The following is a 14,075-nucleotide window of genomic DNA, read 5'->3' as shown; positions in this document are numbered from 1 at the left end:
TCATAAATTTTACTCATTCAAGAGCTTGTTATTGCAACTGAATCACCAGTTGCAAGAGCTTGTCATTGGACAAAAAAAGGATAAAGATGTAAATAAACGTGCATTGGTAACATTGCAGAGAATTCGTTGATGCAACTCCATTATCCTCTAGATACTGAAGATTTGCATCAGTAAATCCTTTGTTTCATATTTCCTCTTGTTTTATAAGGACATCAACTTGTTCCCAAATTGCATCCTCTTCCACACTGCTTTCATTCTTCAAAAGAGGCCATAACACAATAATAGAGAGAGAGAGAGAGAGAGAGAGATAACATCTTCGTATTCACAGAATATTTACATTTATCTCATTATTTACACATGATATTAAATGAAACATAGGCCTCCCTCCCTTATATACAACAAAGAATTGCAAGAGCACACTCACACACATATTCCATTTTTTAACCCACTTTTTCCTTCACCCTTCTTTAAATTTTCTAGCCAACTCACACATCTGTCTTTTTTTTTTTTTTCTCCTCTTTTTTTTCTAGCTAAGCACTCCAATTACGATTACATTACACATGTTATATTCACACCCTCCAATTTGTATGGCAAAGAGGGGGAAGACGGGCAAGAGTTCAAAAAGAAGTGAGAAAGCAAGTTCTCTCTCAACATTGGGGGAGCCATCCATCCCTCATCCTTCACCATCATTGTTCCTCAGAGTTAAATTTGGTTGGACCCAACATTAGGCCAATCCCTTTCTAGTAGTAACTTAAATTACACATCTCTTTTTCCTTCTTTTTTCTTTTTCTTTCTTTTTTTTTCTTTTTTTTTTTTCTTTTTTTTTTTTTTCTTTTTGATTTTTGGTTCACCACCATCAGTATTCAGCTACTTTGAAGAGAAGAGAGCCACTGTTCCATAGATTTCTTGCTCTCTGCACATTGAAGAAAAAACAGGGAAGAACTAAGTAATGACAATTAGCACATGGAACTATTTACAGTGAAGAGAGCCACTGTTCCATAGATTTCCATCTCATATACAAGCAAATAACAGACGGGAAAAATTGCAATATTAAAACTCAAGAAGACAAAATACACTAAAGATGTTTTGCTGGCACGAAATTGGTCATTTTCTTAGCTCAATGAAAAATCCAAACAATTCAGCATCCAATATACAAGTTCAAAAACAGCAGCTCCTTTGAATGAGTGTTTCCCGAATTTTTCTTTTTTCAATTGATGAGTTACATAGGTATGCAGTCGGTTTTGAATCAACAACCTTACCTCAACCGTGTTCTTACAGGAGAGGAAGTATCATTTGAGCAAGAGCTCATTGGCAAGTGTTTCATGGAATTTACATACCCAATATCAGAACTTAATGACATGCAATCACTCTATGGATTACAGTTTACATATTTCATCAAGTCCAGGTTTCAACATATTTTAGCTAACCAAGGTTAGTGCATCAGGGCATTGACAGAACTTTGCATGCTGTTGCTTCCTACATGAACTTCTCTCCACTTTTATTTCTTAAGACCCAGAAAATGTAAGCTTTTTATTGACATTCAAGGCAAATAAATTAACAGGCTATATCAAGACATCAAATTTTCAGTATGACCAACACAAATTTCAAAACCAAGTTAAGGTTCTGCTTTTCCTCACATGAAATTACCAACCCAGTAACCATGGCTGCTGCATTTGACAGTTAAATAATTTCTGTATATGGAAATTTACCCCTTTCTGATATGATCCTAAATTATTCGCAATATAGCCAATGACTCAAGCATGGGACATAACTCTACAGTATTGGCGCATTGATAAGCAGAATACTTATGATTTTAATTCAACATGAAAGGGGCTAGTGTAATGCATCCAACAATCAAAAGGTGACTTAACCAATTATATTTCAAATACCAAAAACACAAAGGAAAACCATATTGATCCTAGGACAAGAACCCATGTGAGCAATTAAATAGGAAAAACAAGAAGAAGCAGCTCTTACCATCCAAATAACTATCCGGGATGTTCCCAACAGTGCTCAAGATATTGTTCTTCGAATCCTCCACGAGATCATCATAGCCATGCCCATAGCATGGAACTAGCACAGCAAAACTGTCATCAGTGTCATCATCACTCTGGAATCCAGGTCCATGAGGCTCCAACCATCCAATTGACCAATCTGAATCATCGGACTCTGAACCTGAAACACATCCTCCATCAGATGGGACAAGAACAACATCATATTCCCTATCAATTTTCCGTTCTTCCCGACTATGCCATTTGCGCTTCACTCGTCTTGATGAGGAGGCCATATTGGCCCGTTTAACCAATGGAAATTTCAGAGCATCAGATTCCCACATACTTGAATCAGATGAAGAATTTATAGAAGACCCATTGGAGATTCTAGGCTCCTGATGCTTCCCACTCCACAACCACCATGTGAGATTAGTAAAAGCCACAGCCATAAATTCACCAACAATAAATAATCCCAGGCAATTGGAACCAACTATTCCCGAGAAAAAATATATCCTCAAGTTCTGGTACTTGGAAGTCCAAACTGGCGATATGAAGGGTAGTTTTGCCCTCGATGCAGAATCTTCATTGAAAACAATTTAATCAGTGAGCATTCATGAATAACAAAAAATGAAGTTATACATGCAAGTTCAATTCAAGAGCTAGTGATCGGAAATAACTAGTAAAAGAGAAACTACTCACTTTCATGAATCATATGCAGCAAAAGCTACAACTTTTAATGAAATATGGATAAGTTTGGTCGCTGAGAAATCAGAGACGGTAAAAGAGCGAGAAAATATTTATAACCTACACAATTTCTTCTTTAGATTGTCTTTCTGATTAATTGACAACCAAAAATGTACAAAAATTTAATCATTCAGTTTCTCCTCTTTCCTTCAGATTTTCTCGGCAACCAAACATAGGCTATCAGAGTATAACAAAATTGTAATTACAGAATTACACACCATCCACTACAATGAATAAAGACACGCACAAAGAGTCCAAATTAAACCCAGAAAATCTAGCTCGTCCAAAACTCACCTTTCCTAAAGAAGAAAATACGTATTTACGAAATTTAGCTCTCTCAAAAATGAAATGATAGAGAAAAATTCGGAGAAACAAAAAAAAAGAAAAAATAAATCTCAAAGCCCACCTGGATTACGGGACTCGTTCTCGACGCCAAATTTTACAAAATTAAAACAAAAAAAAGAAAAACTTTCCCATTATCCGAATAATCAAAACAATCAAAACCCATGTCTTCGTTTCGGACTTTCTAATCAATAAAGCATCGAAATTACAAAAAATAAATAAATAAAAATAAAAACATATAAAACTAATTTTAAAAGAAAAGTTCCAGATTTTATATATATATATTTCTTCGTTTCTACGAGACGTATGAACAAGAACGATAGCGGAAACTACCTTTTGATCATAGAAATCCAGATATTGCAACAAGGAAAGCTTAAATTCTTTCCTTGTTGTTCAGACTTCGAATATTTGACGAAGATTCAATGTACCCCCCAAAAAAAAAACTTAAAAAAACTAAAACAAATAAATAAATAATATTAATCCATTTATACCTTGAGAGTTTTGGCCAGATTCACATTACGCAAATGGAGCCTCGGCTTCTATCTCTCTTCACTCAGAAGAATCAGTTTTTTATTTTTTTCTCGCAGAGAGAGAGAGCCGGGGTTGTGTAATCTATCTATATAACGTGTCGTCCTCCTCTAACCTCCTCCAATAGTTTGACGGATAGAATAGAATTATATAAGAACTATAATTTCGAAGTAGGTTAGTCCGGTGCAATTACATGCAGGCAGCGGAGGCACAGAGGGGATACACGTGGAAGAATAAATAATTTTGATTGGAAGACGAGAAGGAACATATGGATATGGGTGCAGACGATCAGAAGGGGTCGTGTGGCGCTGGAAGGATGGAAATGCCAGGTCAGAGTTGATGTGCGGGGGGTGACTACTTGGAAGTTGGAAGGTGGGCCAGAGCCGGAGGGAAGCTTAGCTAAAGTTTGGTCAATTTGGTGGCGTTAATCTTGTTTAAGTAACTTTAAGTAACGACCCACTTGTCCCTTGTTCGGTTGTTTGTTCGGTGGCAGCCCTTATTGACCCCTCACAAATTACCCCTCTGCCGCCATTCAAGAAGACGTGTCCTTAGAAATCATCTTTAGATTTTTAATATATTTATTAATAAATTTTAAATTTAATCGTAATTTTTAGCAATAATATATAATTAAGAATGTGAGAATAAAAATGAGTGTTGCGTTTTTCTAGAACAATTTTCTTTTGACATAGTTTATTAAGATTCAATCTTGACCGTTGATTAAACTATAACCGGATCTATGTTCATATTATAACAGCATATAAGCCGAGGTGTTATTAAAATAACAGCATATAAGCCGAATCTATGTTCATATTATAAGATAAATTTATGTGTACTTTTAAATACTTACTCATTAATGTGACAATAAAACTTATTATTGAATTTTAGATAGGTTAATTTGTATATATCATACCGTGATTTTTATTATTATATTTGCATCATGGCATAAACAATTGAGAATTAAGTACTTTAAAGTATGCATAACATTTCTCAAATTATGATATGCAAAATATGTGGACTCTTCAAGGTTTGAATATACTTTGCCGAGTTGAATTTAGATCTCTAAAGTACCATGCTCGAAGTGTATAATATATATATATTTTTTCTATTCAAAAGAGTAGGTTGGGGAGACCATCCGTTGGGAGCCGCACATGAAGGGCCTAGATGGTAAGAACTGCAGGCGCTTCCTCAAGTCCAACTGAGCAATAGTTTAACCCAACCCCACCAAGGCATCAATGTGAACCAAAGTGACTAATACTAATTAGGCATATGCGGGAATTCTCTATTGTGGAGATTTGAACCCACGTCTTAGTACATGCCTAACCACTTTAAAAAAAAATTTGGATCATTGAGCCACTACCTTTGATGGTGCTCAAGTGCATAATATTATAAGGGATTGTGAGATATTCTTGATTTGACTATTTATTCGAATAAGGCCTCCTACTTATTAAGTAAGGGGCCCCAATAGGGCTTTTCACAATCCTTTGCCTAATTGCAGAATGTATGGAGAATTGTCAAAATTTCAAATGGTAAGAGATTTCGATCAGACCATCTTATATCTAGGATCATAACTTGAAATATAGATCATTTATTTAATTGTTCATATTAGATTTCCCAAACCTAATAGTGTATATTGAAACATTGTGAATATGTTGTTGTATCATTTAAACATATATTAATACATGCAACAAAACAAAATTTTGAACATAAAATTAATAGTCTCCATTTTTAATACTTGAAAACAGAGAAGATCCTACTCCCTTCATGTGTTATATCTAAACGATGAGATCCATGGTCTAGAAAAATAATTTTTTAAAGAGACGAATTAAGAATTAATTTTAATCATCTACAAAATGGTTTGGTAAACTAATCGTGTCCAGCTCAGTTTGGACATTAGTCAATGATAAAAACAAGTTGTAATTAGTTGAACACTGAAGACCAGACTTGGCAAGTGGAGACGTAGAATGACCATATATGTATATATATATTTTACGGTTCTCTGGCCCTTTCCTGGAATGTAGGCAGAATTACTATACAGTCAACTATGGAAGGAAAATATTAGGGGCATATGAACCATTCACTTTCTACCGACTGCTTATAGATCACCACCGAATCATCACTGACCAACAATCGACTTCCAGCAGTTAGTAAGCGGAATTAAAATATTGTTTTGACATCGGTGTAGACAGTATAATTTGTTTTTGTCGGTTAACTGACTTAATCCATTTTTTAAGTAAATTTTGAATTTTATTTAGTAATTTTTTTTATTGTATTTGTCCAGCTGATTTGTGGTTGTAATTTTGGTTCGTGTTTAATGAATTTACTTTTTATTTTCATTTATAAAATGTATTCTTTAGTTATAAGGAAGTTGATAAATCTTAACATAAAAATTTATGATCGACAATTAACTGACTTAACCAACTACCTATTAACCGACTAACTACTTAACCGAAAAAGTCGAAAATATTCATTGTTCGTATGAAGTTGGTTAATAAATCAGTAGACAAAAATACTCCTACCGATGCCAACCGAACTGATATCCCCTTCTAAAAAATATTGTTGATCGGGTAGCCATTAGCCAACCCATGCTTTTACCGACCCATAAAAATACTGTCGCTTGGGTAACCAATCCCATGATTTAAGGTTGGGGATGATGTTCATGTGTGGCGTCCACATCCAAGTTGTATTAAGGTGAGGACAAAAGCATGTTCGGTCGGGCTGGGGCTCCAATCCTCCACCTAATTAAATATGACGATACATAAAGCTCCAGCTTAGAAACCATATACTTGTGATTTAACGTGTCTTTGTTTATTTGTTTTTATTTTTTTCTCGCCTTCTCTCTTCAATCAATCATTCATGAGTGACGATTTATGCTTCAGCCACCAGCCCACCCAATGCCACACATGCCACATGGCACTCACCACATGATTGTGTCGACAAAGACCACCCCCATTTTCGTATTGCTTTTCCATCAACTATGCATACGCGGATGTGCATCTATTTCGTGGTGCATAATCTATTGTATAAAAGAAACTATTGGATAATTGAACCCTCCATATTCTAAAATGGGTGACTGGCAAAAGCCTTGAAAATAATACGGCTAGGTGTAGCATAACTTTAAGAGCAACGTAAGAGTATCTTTTGATGTGATAATTTACAAGATATTTACTAAGTTAGTCGCTAAACAATTAAATATGGTTGTGATTGACGTGGTAGTACCACTTGAACTTTCACATTTGTTTGTAAGTCCACATTTTACTTACCGAACCAACAACTAAGAGCATATCCAAAAGAATAACCAAATATTTAGTAATAGTCAAATCTGATTGTTATTGATATTTTTTTGTCTCCAACATAATAAATAATTTAATTTTTTTTATCTAATGTGAACAGTAAGAAGGTTGATTAGTCTATTTACTATTCACACTATAAAACTTTGTTTATTATTATTTTCTTTTCTCTCACTTTCTTTGTTTCACATTCTTTCTTACACAAAATAATACTTTTAAAAAATAAATAGTATGATAGAAAAATTTTTGGAGTGTATATGAAAAAATGAGTAGTTAAAGTAAAAATTTATACTTTTTTAGTAGTTATTTTGCCTGCTTCAGTTGGAAGAGAAATGTTTATATTAAAATAATGTATAAAAACACTGTAGCAACCCTTGAGGGTTGGTTAAATATAGGAAATCTCATGTGAGTATGAGATTTTTTTTTTGAAATTTTTTTTAAACATAAGAAAGTGAATGATGTATAGGGCATCTACTACTAGTACTCTAAGTAATTAATATGATAAAAGTTACGTGAATGGTCACATCAACTTATAAAAAGGTTATATAAACTATTATATCAATTTGTAAATTTACCTGACAATTAGATTAATTTAATTATTTAGTAACTAATATGAGTAACGGTAATTGTTATGCATGATGTTATAGTAAAAACCGTACTAATTGAAACAAACGGGTTGTGTGTCCCGTCCAATCCTAGTTGTCTTATGCCGAAAAGCAGAAAGCAGAGATAGAACCCATTGAAATCAAATGGGCCCGAGCCCAATTTAACGAAGACCGAGGCGCGGGCTCTACTTTTTTCCGGAGGTTGGACCCACCGAACCTCAAAAACCCTGTTGGCCTTCCACTTCAACAAAACCACTGAAGCTCAAAACCCTGAGATAGTCAGTCCCCCACACCGCACCACACTCACTCAACTGAAACCAAAACCACCTATATATAAAAAAACCACTTTTCTCAGGCGAATGGAATCGCTGGCTATTTGTACGACCGCCTCATTCTTCTCGCGCCCATTCCGACTCTCCAACCACGTGAGCGCCAAACATCGAGTGCCCTCGCTCGGTTTTGAACGAGCGCTTAAGGTCTGCTGCGCCGCGGAAACCATGAGCGCTTCTCAGGGCGATCGAGTGGCGGAGAAGGGCAAGGAGGCCAAGCTCTGGGGCGGACGGTTCGAAGAAAGTGTGACCGACGCGGTGGAGCGGTTCACCGAGTCGATCTCCTACGACAAGCAGCTCTATAAGCAAGACATTATGGGGAGTAGGGCCCACGCTTCCATGCTCGCCAAACAGGTCTTTACTCTCTCGTTTTGCGTGTGTTGGTCTGTTTGGTTCCTGAGATAACTTCGAGGAGATGAGCAACATGATTTACAGTGTTTACGTTGTGCTTTCGTTTGGTTGCTGGGAAAATGTGTAAAAATTTTGAATTGAGCGAGGTGATTACGTTTTGTACGGACACTTAGCTGACTCTAAGTCGTGGTTTTTATTATTATTTTTTGGTGAATTGAAACATCACGTGATATATTGCTTTACTTTCATCAGATTTCTTGGCAAGCAAACAGGGGTTTGGGGCACTGGTTTCATGAGACCAAACGTTCTTTGTAAAGCTTATTCAATGTTTGGTTGATTAAAAAATCTACTTTGATCATCCAAGTAATGTACCAGGCTTTGTCGAGTTCAGAATCTTAATTTTTTCTTGAATCAGTTAGAATTCGTTGAGTGTTGATTTTTCCTTAGAATTCAGAGGCGAAAGTGGGTGATAAAAGCCGCACTGCTCGCTTTTGGGTTTTCGAATTTCGCAAAATAAATAAATAAATCCGTTTGTAATGCATACTCATTTAGTTAATACAAGAGACAATTCATTGACACTGGGTGATATGTTGTTCTATTGCAGGGATTGATGAGTACCAGTGATAGGGACAGTATTCTTCAAGGTCTGGATGAAATTGAGAGGAGAATTGAAGACGGTCAATTTGTTTGGAGAACTGATAGGGAGGATGTGCACATGAACATTGAAGCAGCACTTACTGATATGATTGGTGAACCCGCCAAGAAGCTCCACACAGCTCGGAGTCGCAACGATCAAGTTTTGACAGACTTTCGCCTTTGGTGTCGTGATGCCATTGATAAGGTTGTTGTACGCATCAAACATCTTCAGATTGCTCTGGTGACTTTGGCTTTGAAGAATGATGGCCTTATCGTTCCCGGTTATACACATTTGCAAAGGGCACAACCTGTTTTACTGCAGCATCTTCTCTTAGCATTTGTTGAGCAGGTTTGAATCGATTCATTTGTGCATTATCTGAGACTGCATGAGAAGGCTTCTATTTATGTTTAGCCAAGTTAAAGAGATGTAAATGATATGGTTTATGCAGTGTTTTAAAGTCTGGATGGTTTAACAAACCCAAAAAGTGAGAGGTTCAAGCGTTAGAGGTCCAACAGGCAGTTCAATAAGGGTCAGACCATGATGTTATAAATATTTAATATATATATATATGTGTGTGTGTGTGTGTGTGTGTGTAATTAAAAGTGTTGGCATTGCTAAAGAAAATTTTTGGTAGGAGTGATAAGAGTGTTAGTAAAATAATTTTAAGGCATGGGTTCAAATTTTAGTATTTACAGACAGTCTTTTTGTGATCATTTGTATGAGAAAGAACACACACACACATGTATGGATGTATGTATGTATGGAAGTAAATATTAGTATAAAACCTTATATGAAAAGTCAAGGTAGCCTAGCGGTAAACACTATATATAACTATCTCTTTGTGTGTGTATAAATTAAAGGGATGAAATTGATACTAAAAAAAAAAATTAAATTGATATTAAAAAAAAAAAATTTACTCTGATGGTTGCAATGGTAGTAAATGATTACTCCATTAGATTTAGATTCAAGTTTTTTCATTTTATAAATTGATATTGGGGTGTTCCTTAAGTGACTCCTGCTTGTTTGGAGCTAGGATACGCAAGTTGTCACCCTAAGGGGCAATTACCCTATGAATTCTAGAATTTGGAGCAAAATTCAGTCTAATTCGCTATTTGATTGATCAAAATTGTGAATTTTACTGCTAATTATTATTTTTCCCTGCTACTTACATATAAAGATCATAAGCAAAGGGTCTTGTGTTAGAGTCTAAATAGCAAGTTGACATGGACTGAAAATAACACATAATTAGGCCTTAGGTTAGATTCTAAAATTGATGCAGCAGTGTTCTGTGTGTTGAGGCTTCTCGTCGGTGGATGAAGTTGTGCCCCGACAACCCTTTTAGTTGGTTAGCTTTTCTGGTGACGACTGTGGTCCTAGTTGTTTGTTAGTGAATTTTGTCATTCCTATTGGGAATTGGAGGTGGTGTTTTATTGAATCCAAATCTTTTGAGTTTGTGGTGGAGGGCGGGTCTTTTGTGCTATGGATTCTTGAAAGGATTGGAGGTAATGTTCGATCTATCCACTTGGATAGAGTTAGCGTTGCTTGGTTGTTAGCCACCGTGGAGGCCTTGGTTCAAGAGAATGAGACGAAGGATTTACAGAGAACCTCCATAGTTGGGATCACAACCTTCCTTGCCTAGCATTGCTCTAATAAGCACAGGTGTTTCTTGGCTGTGGCAGAGTATGGTGGGGGCGGACGTTGGAGTTTTATTGTAGTGCCGGAAAGGGGTGGAGATCTTTCGACCATGAGTTGCACTCGGTTCTTCAAATTTTCCATTTGATATACGGTGGTGAGTGTAGACCTCAGACAAATGGGGTTTGAAGCAGTGGCTGTTGGTTGCATGGCTTGGGCTCATTGTTGTAATTTCTGATGGAGGTGGTTGGCAAATAGGTCATATGTGGAGGTACTGGCGGGAGCAAGAGTCTCTGAAAACTAGAAATCTAGAAATTTTTAGGGGGAAAAAAAAAAAAGAATAAAAGAATATAAGCACATGCATTCTTGACGCACGGTAATAATGCAATGTTTTCAGTGACAACCCATAGAGTCCATGAAATGGCAAGAGGCCCTTGCAGAAGCAACTGTAAGGATGGAGTCTTAGGCCCCTCCTGAACTTAAAACTCCATGATTGAAACTCTGGTGCTTCCCATAAACACGAACTTCATATTTATGAAATCCTTTGGAACCCTTGTTATTGGCTTTTTTATTCTAATCATGAAAGTAGCGTATAGAAAGCAAATCTGAATCCTCTCATCTAGGGTCTCTCTCAGTTCCTTTTCTGGGTTAAAGAACTTATACCCAACTTCATATGTTATTGGGTTATGCCTTGCAGAGTAAGGGACTTGTTCTATTGTTGGTGGTCGGGAGGTCATGCTAGAAGTGCGGTAGTGTGGAAGATGATTTCTCTATGTCTTATGTGGTGTATTTGGATTGAAAGAAATGCTAGATGTTTTGAGAATTCTACTAGGACTATAGAGGAGCTGACTCATCTTTTCTTCTTTACTCTTTACTCTTGGATAGCCGCTTGGCTAGCTCCTTTAGTAATTAGCTTATCTGATTTCCTCTTTCATTTCTCTCCCTCTTAGGCGCTCTCTTTTATACTTCCCGTGTATATGGGTTGCGCCCCTCTGCGCTTTTGATATAAATTTATTACTTATAAAAAAAAAAACATTATTACCAGCATAATCATAAGGGTTGAAATAAATCCTCTTTTAGGTTAATTAAGCTGTAGTTTTCATTTAGAGTCCAAGAGACTTAACTATTGCCAAAATGTTGTCTTGTAGCTTGAACGTGATGCTAGTCGTTTACAAGATTGCAGAGTTAGGCTGAATTTCTGCCCTTTGGGTGCATGTGCATTGGCTGGCACTGGCCTTCCCATTGACCGATTCATGACTTCAGATGCTCTGGCATTCACTTCTCCCATGAGGAACAGGTATGCCCTTGATAATTTATCCCTTAGGCAGTCAAAGCTGAGTACTTTTGGTCCTGTGGCAACATTAACAGTTTTTTTAACAGTATCTTGCAATCTGTCTTTCACATAGTCATCTGTTATTGTGTAATGATCTCCCAAGTTTGTCAATGTGGTAAATAGATTGCTAGAAGATGCAATATCTGAACTTTAAGTTTATACTTGGAGATCATTTCCTTGGTGTAAGGATTAATTTTGATGGTAAAACAACATGAGAAAGCAAACATATGCCGTATGGAGAAGTCAATTTGTTTTGAATGATGCATTAGATTATTAATTACGTTAATCTGTATAATCTGATTCTGCTCCCAAAAGATCAATTAGCTCAATCTGGTAGTGGTGGTTTGTTGTCCATTTGCATTCATCTGTTGCTCCTATTTGTTCTATTTTACCTACTTCTTGATCGCTGGCATGCTAAAATAACTGGTTATTTTTTTATATTTTGAGCAGTATAGATGCAGTTTCGGACCGAGATTTTGTTTTGGAGTTTCTTTCTGCTAATGCCATCACGGCAATTCATCTTTCTCGGCTTGGTGAAGAATGGGTACTGTGGGCTTCAGAGGAATTTGGATTTATCACACCAAGTGATTCTGTTTCCACTGGAAGTAGCATAATGCCTCAGAAGAAAAATCCAGATCCAATGGAACTTGTTCGTGGAAAGTCTGCTAGAGTCATAGGAGACTTGGTTACTCTTCTTACATTGTGCAAAGGGCTTCCTCTAGCTTACAATCGTGATTTGCAGGTAGAACACTCTGATTCATTCATTTGCTGATGGGAAAACCTATTACATGATTATAAATAGCAGATGATGGTGCTCCTGGCAGGGGGAGAGAGAGAGAGAGAGAGTAGGGGGTGTTCAGTTGGGTCTATTTCAGCCTTTATGCTATTCAAAGCTTACCTGCATGCTAGTGTACATGCACGCATGCTGCAATGATTCACTCACGAATGCCTACATATTATGTGTTCATCTATAAATCTTTTGAAAGTTGCAGAACATAGTGTAGATGCTCGTTCTTTCTGCAACAGTTGTGGGTGAACTTTACTTCGTTCTGAGTAACTCGTGCAGCTGTCTTGTATATTAATTATTCATCCAAGACAGTTTTTTTCCCCCTCTTCTCCATCAGTCTCTTGAATATTTGTGATGTTTGATTAGTCTTTTTTCCTTGACACAGGAAGATAAGGAACCTGCATTTGACAGCGTGAAGACAATTTTGGGGATGCTTGAAGTGTCAGCAGAGTTTGCGCAGAACATCACCTTCAATCGGGAGAGAATACGAAAGGCTTTACCTGCTGGTCATCTTGATGCCACAACACTTGCCGATTATCTTGTGAAAAAGGTAAGCCATGTTATATATATTGATGAACTTTTTCATACCTTTTTCACCGACTAGAAGAGCTCAAAACCCTTCTCTTTTTTTTTCCTTGCAGGGAGTGCCTTTCAGAACTTCCCATGATATAGTTGGAAGGGCTGTTGCCTTGTGCGTGTCAAAGGGCTGCCAGCTTCAGGAGCTGCGTCTTGATGAGCTAAGAATCATAGACCCTGTGTTTGAGGAGGATGTATATGATTTTCTTGGAGTAGAAAATGCAGTTAAGAAATTCTCCTCGTATGGTTCCACGGGATCAGAGTGTGTTGCCAATCAAATTGACTACTGGGTTACCAAACTTGAAATCAAATGAAGCTGAGCTCTAGGAGTATTTGACATGATCTCCTCACAAAAGGGAGGAAGTCCTTTTTGGGAACAATTTTAGATCAATGCTTTGTTGTATGGAAAACCAGTTCCAGTTAATAAAATATTGCGTCTTACATTTGCTCTTCAACGTTCATTGTGAGAGTTCATGATTGTGATTAACCCAAATCTAACTAATTTTTAAAATCTAAATCTAAATTTTGTCTCCATTGTATGGAGCAGGTACATGAATGATGAAGTTAGGGAAATGATAAATTGGATGAATTTAGTTTTCAAGACCGCATATTTTCACGGTTATAAATTTGTCTTCAGCAGGGTGTATTTCAGTGAAGGGATTCTGGAATCGTATATTAGAATTTGGGAATTACAGCGAGGCCTTTTTGTGGGTCCAGTCCTGTTCAGCGATGGGGCCCAGGGGATCAGTTGATGCTGTTACTGTTGCTCGTAAGACTGCATGTTCGATTCGGCAACATCTTTCTTCCGTTAAGCTTGTTGTGTATTTGACCAAAACGACATGCTTTCCTTACTGCGGTTTTCATTTCATTCTTTCATTTAATGTCGTTTCCAAAACGTCTCTCCTTTTGTTTGGACAATTATACCACTTAAAA

The 14,075-nt window shown here is 36.8% G+C and overlaps 2 protein-coding genes across 2 annotated transcripts; one reads left to right on the top strand and one right to left on the bottom strand.

Moving 5' to 3' along the window:
* Positions 1-284: 284 nt before the first annotated feature.
* On the bottom strand, positions 285-3,735 carry LOC132191133 (uncharacterized). The gene is made up of 3 exons (XM_059606147.1): positions 3,569-3,735; positions 1,978-2,571; positions 285-913 (listed from the first exon to the last, which is right to left on the bottom strand). The coding sequence occupies exons 2-3, from the start codon at positions 2,438-2,440 to the stop codon at positions 864-866; spliced, it is 513 nt and encodes a 170-aa protein (XP_059462130.1). The 5' UTR covers positions 2,441-2,571; positions 3,569-3,735; the 3' UTR covers positions 285-863.
* Positions 3,736-7,755: 4,020 nt separating this feature from the next.
* LOC132190119 (argininosuccinate lyase, chloroplastic) lies at positions 7,756-13,597 on the top strand. The gene is made up of 6 exons (XM_059605011.1): positions 7,756-8,180; positions 8,782-9,162; positions 11,595-11,743; positions 12,230-12,521; positions 12,952-13,116; positions 13,208-13,597. Exons 1-6 carry the CDS (start codon positions 7,857-7,859, stop codon positions 13,454-13,456), a joined length of 1,560 nt encoding a protein of 519 aa, XP_059460994.1. The 5' UTR covers positions 7,756-7,856; the 3' UTR covers positions 13,457-13,597.
* The last annotated feature ends 478 nt before the right edge of the window (positions 13,598-14,075 follow it).

The sequence above is a fragment of the Corylus avellana genome, chromosome ca8, assembly GCF_901000735.1.
Source record: "Corylus avellana chromosome ca8, CavTom2PMs-1.0".
Classification (NCBI taxonomy): Eukaryota; Viridiplantae; Streptophyta; class Magnoliopsida; order Fagales; family Betulaceae; genus Corylus; species Corylus avellana.
This window is presented reverse-complemented; position numbering and strand designations above follow the sequence as displayed.

What these genes read in the sequence shown, in the direction of transcription:
- LOC132191133 (XM_059606147.1), bottom strand. Translation starts at nt 2,440, where the DNA reads ATGGCTGTGGCTTTTACTAATCTCACATGGTGGTTGTGGAGTGGGAAG. An exon ending in CCCGGATAGTTATTTGGATG is followed by an intron (nt 914 to 1,977) that starts GTAAGAGCTGCT and finishes TTCAATGTGCAG; the next exon opens with AGAGCAAGAAATCTATGGAA.
- LOC132190119 (XM_059605011.1), top strand. Translation starts at nt 7,857, where the DNA reads ATGGAATCGCTGGCTATTTGTACGACCGCCTCATTCTTCTCGCGCCCA. An exon ending in TCTTAGCATTTGTTGAGCAG is followed by an intron (nt 9,163 to 11,594) that starts GTTTGAATCGAT and finishes GTTGTCTTGTAG; the next exon opens with CTTGAACGTGATGCTAGTCG. An exon ending in ACTTCTCCCATGAGGAACAG is followed by an intron (nt 11,744 to 12,229) that starts GTATGCCCTTGA and finishes TATTTTGAGCAG; the next exon opens with TATAGATGCAGTTTCGGACC.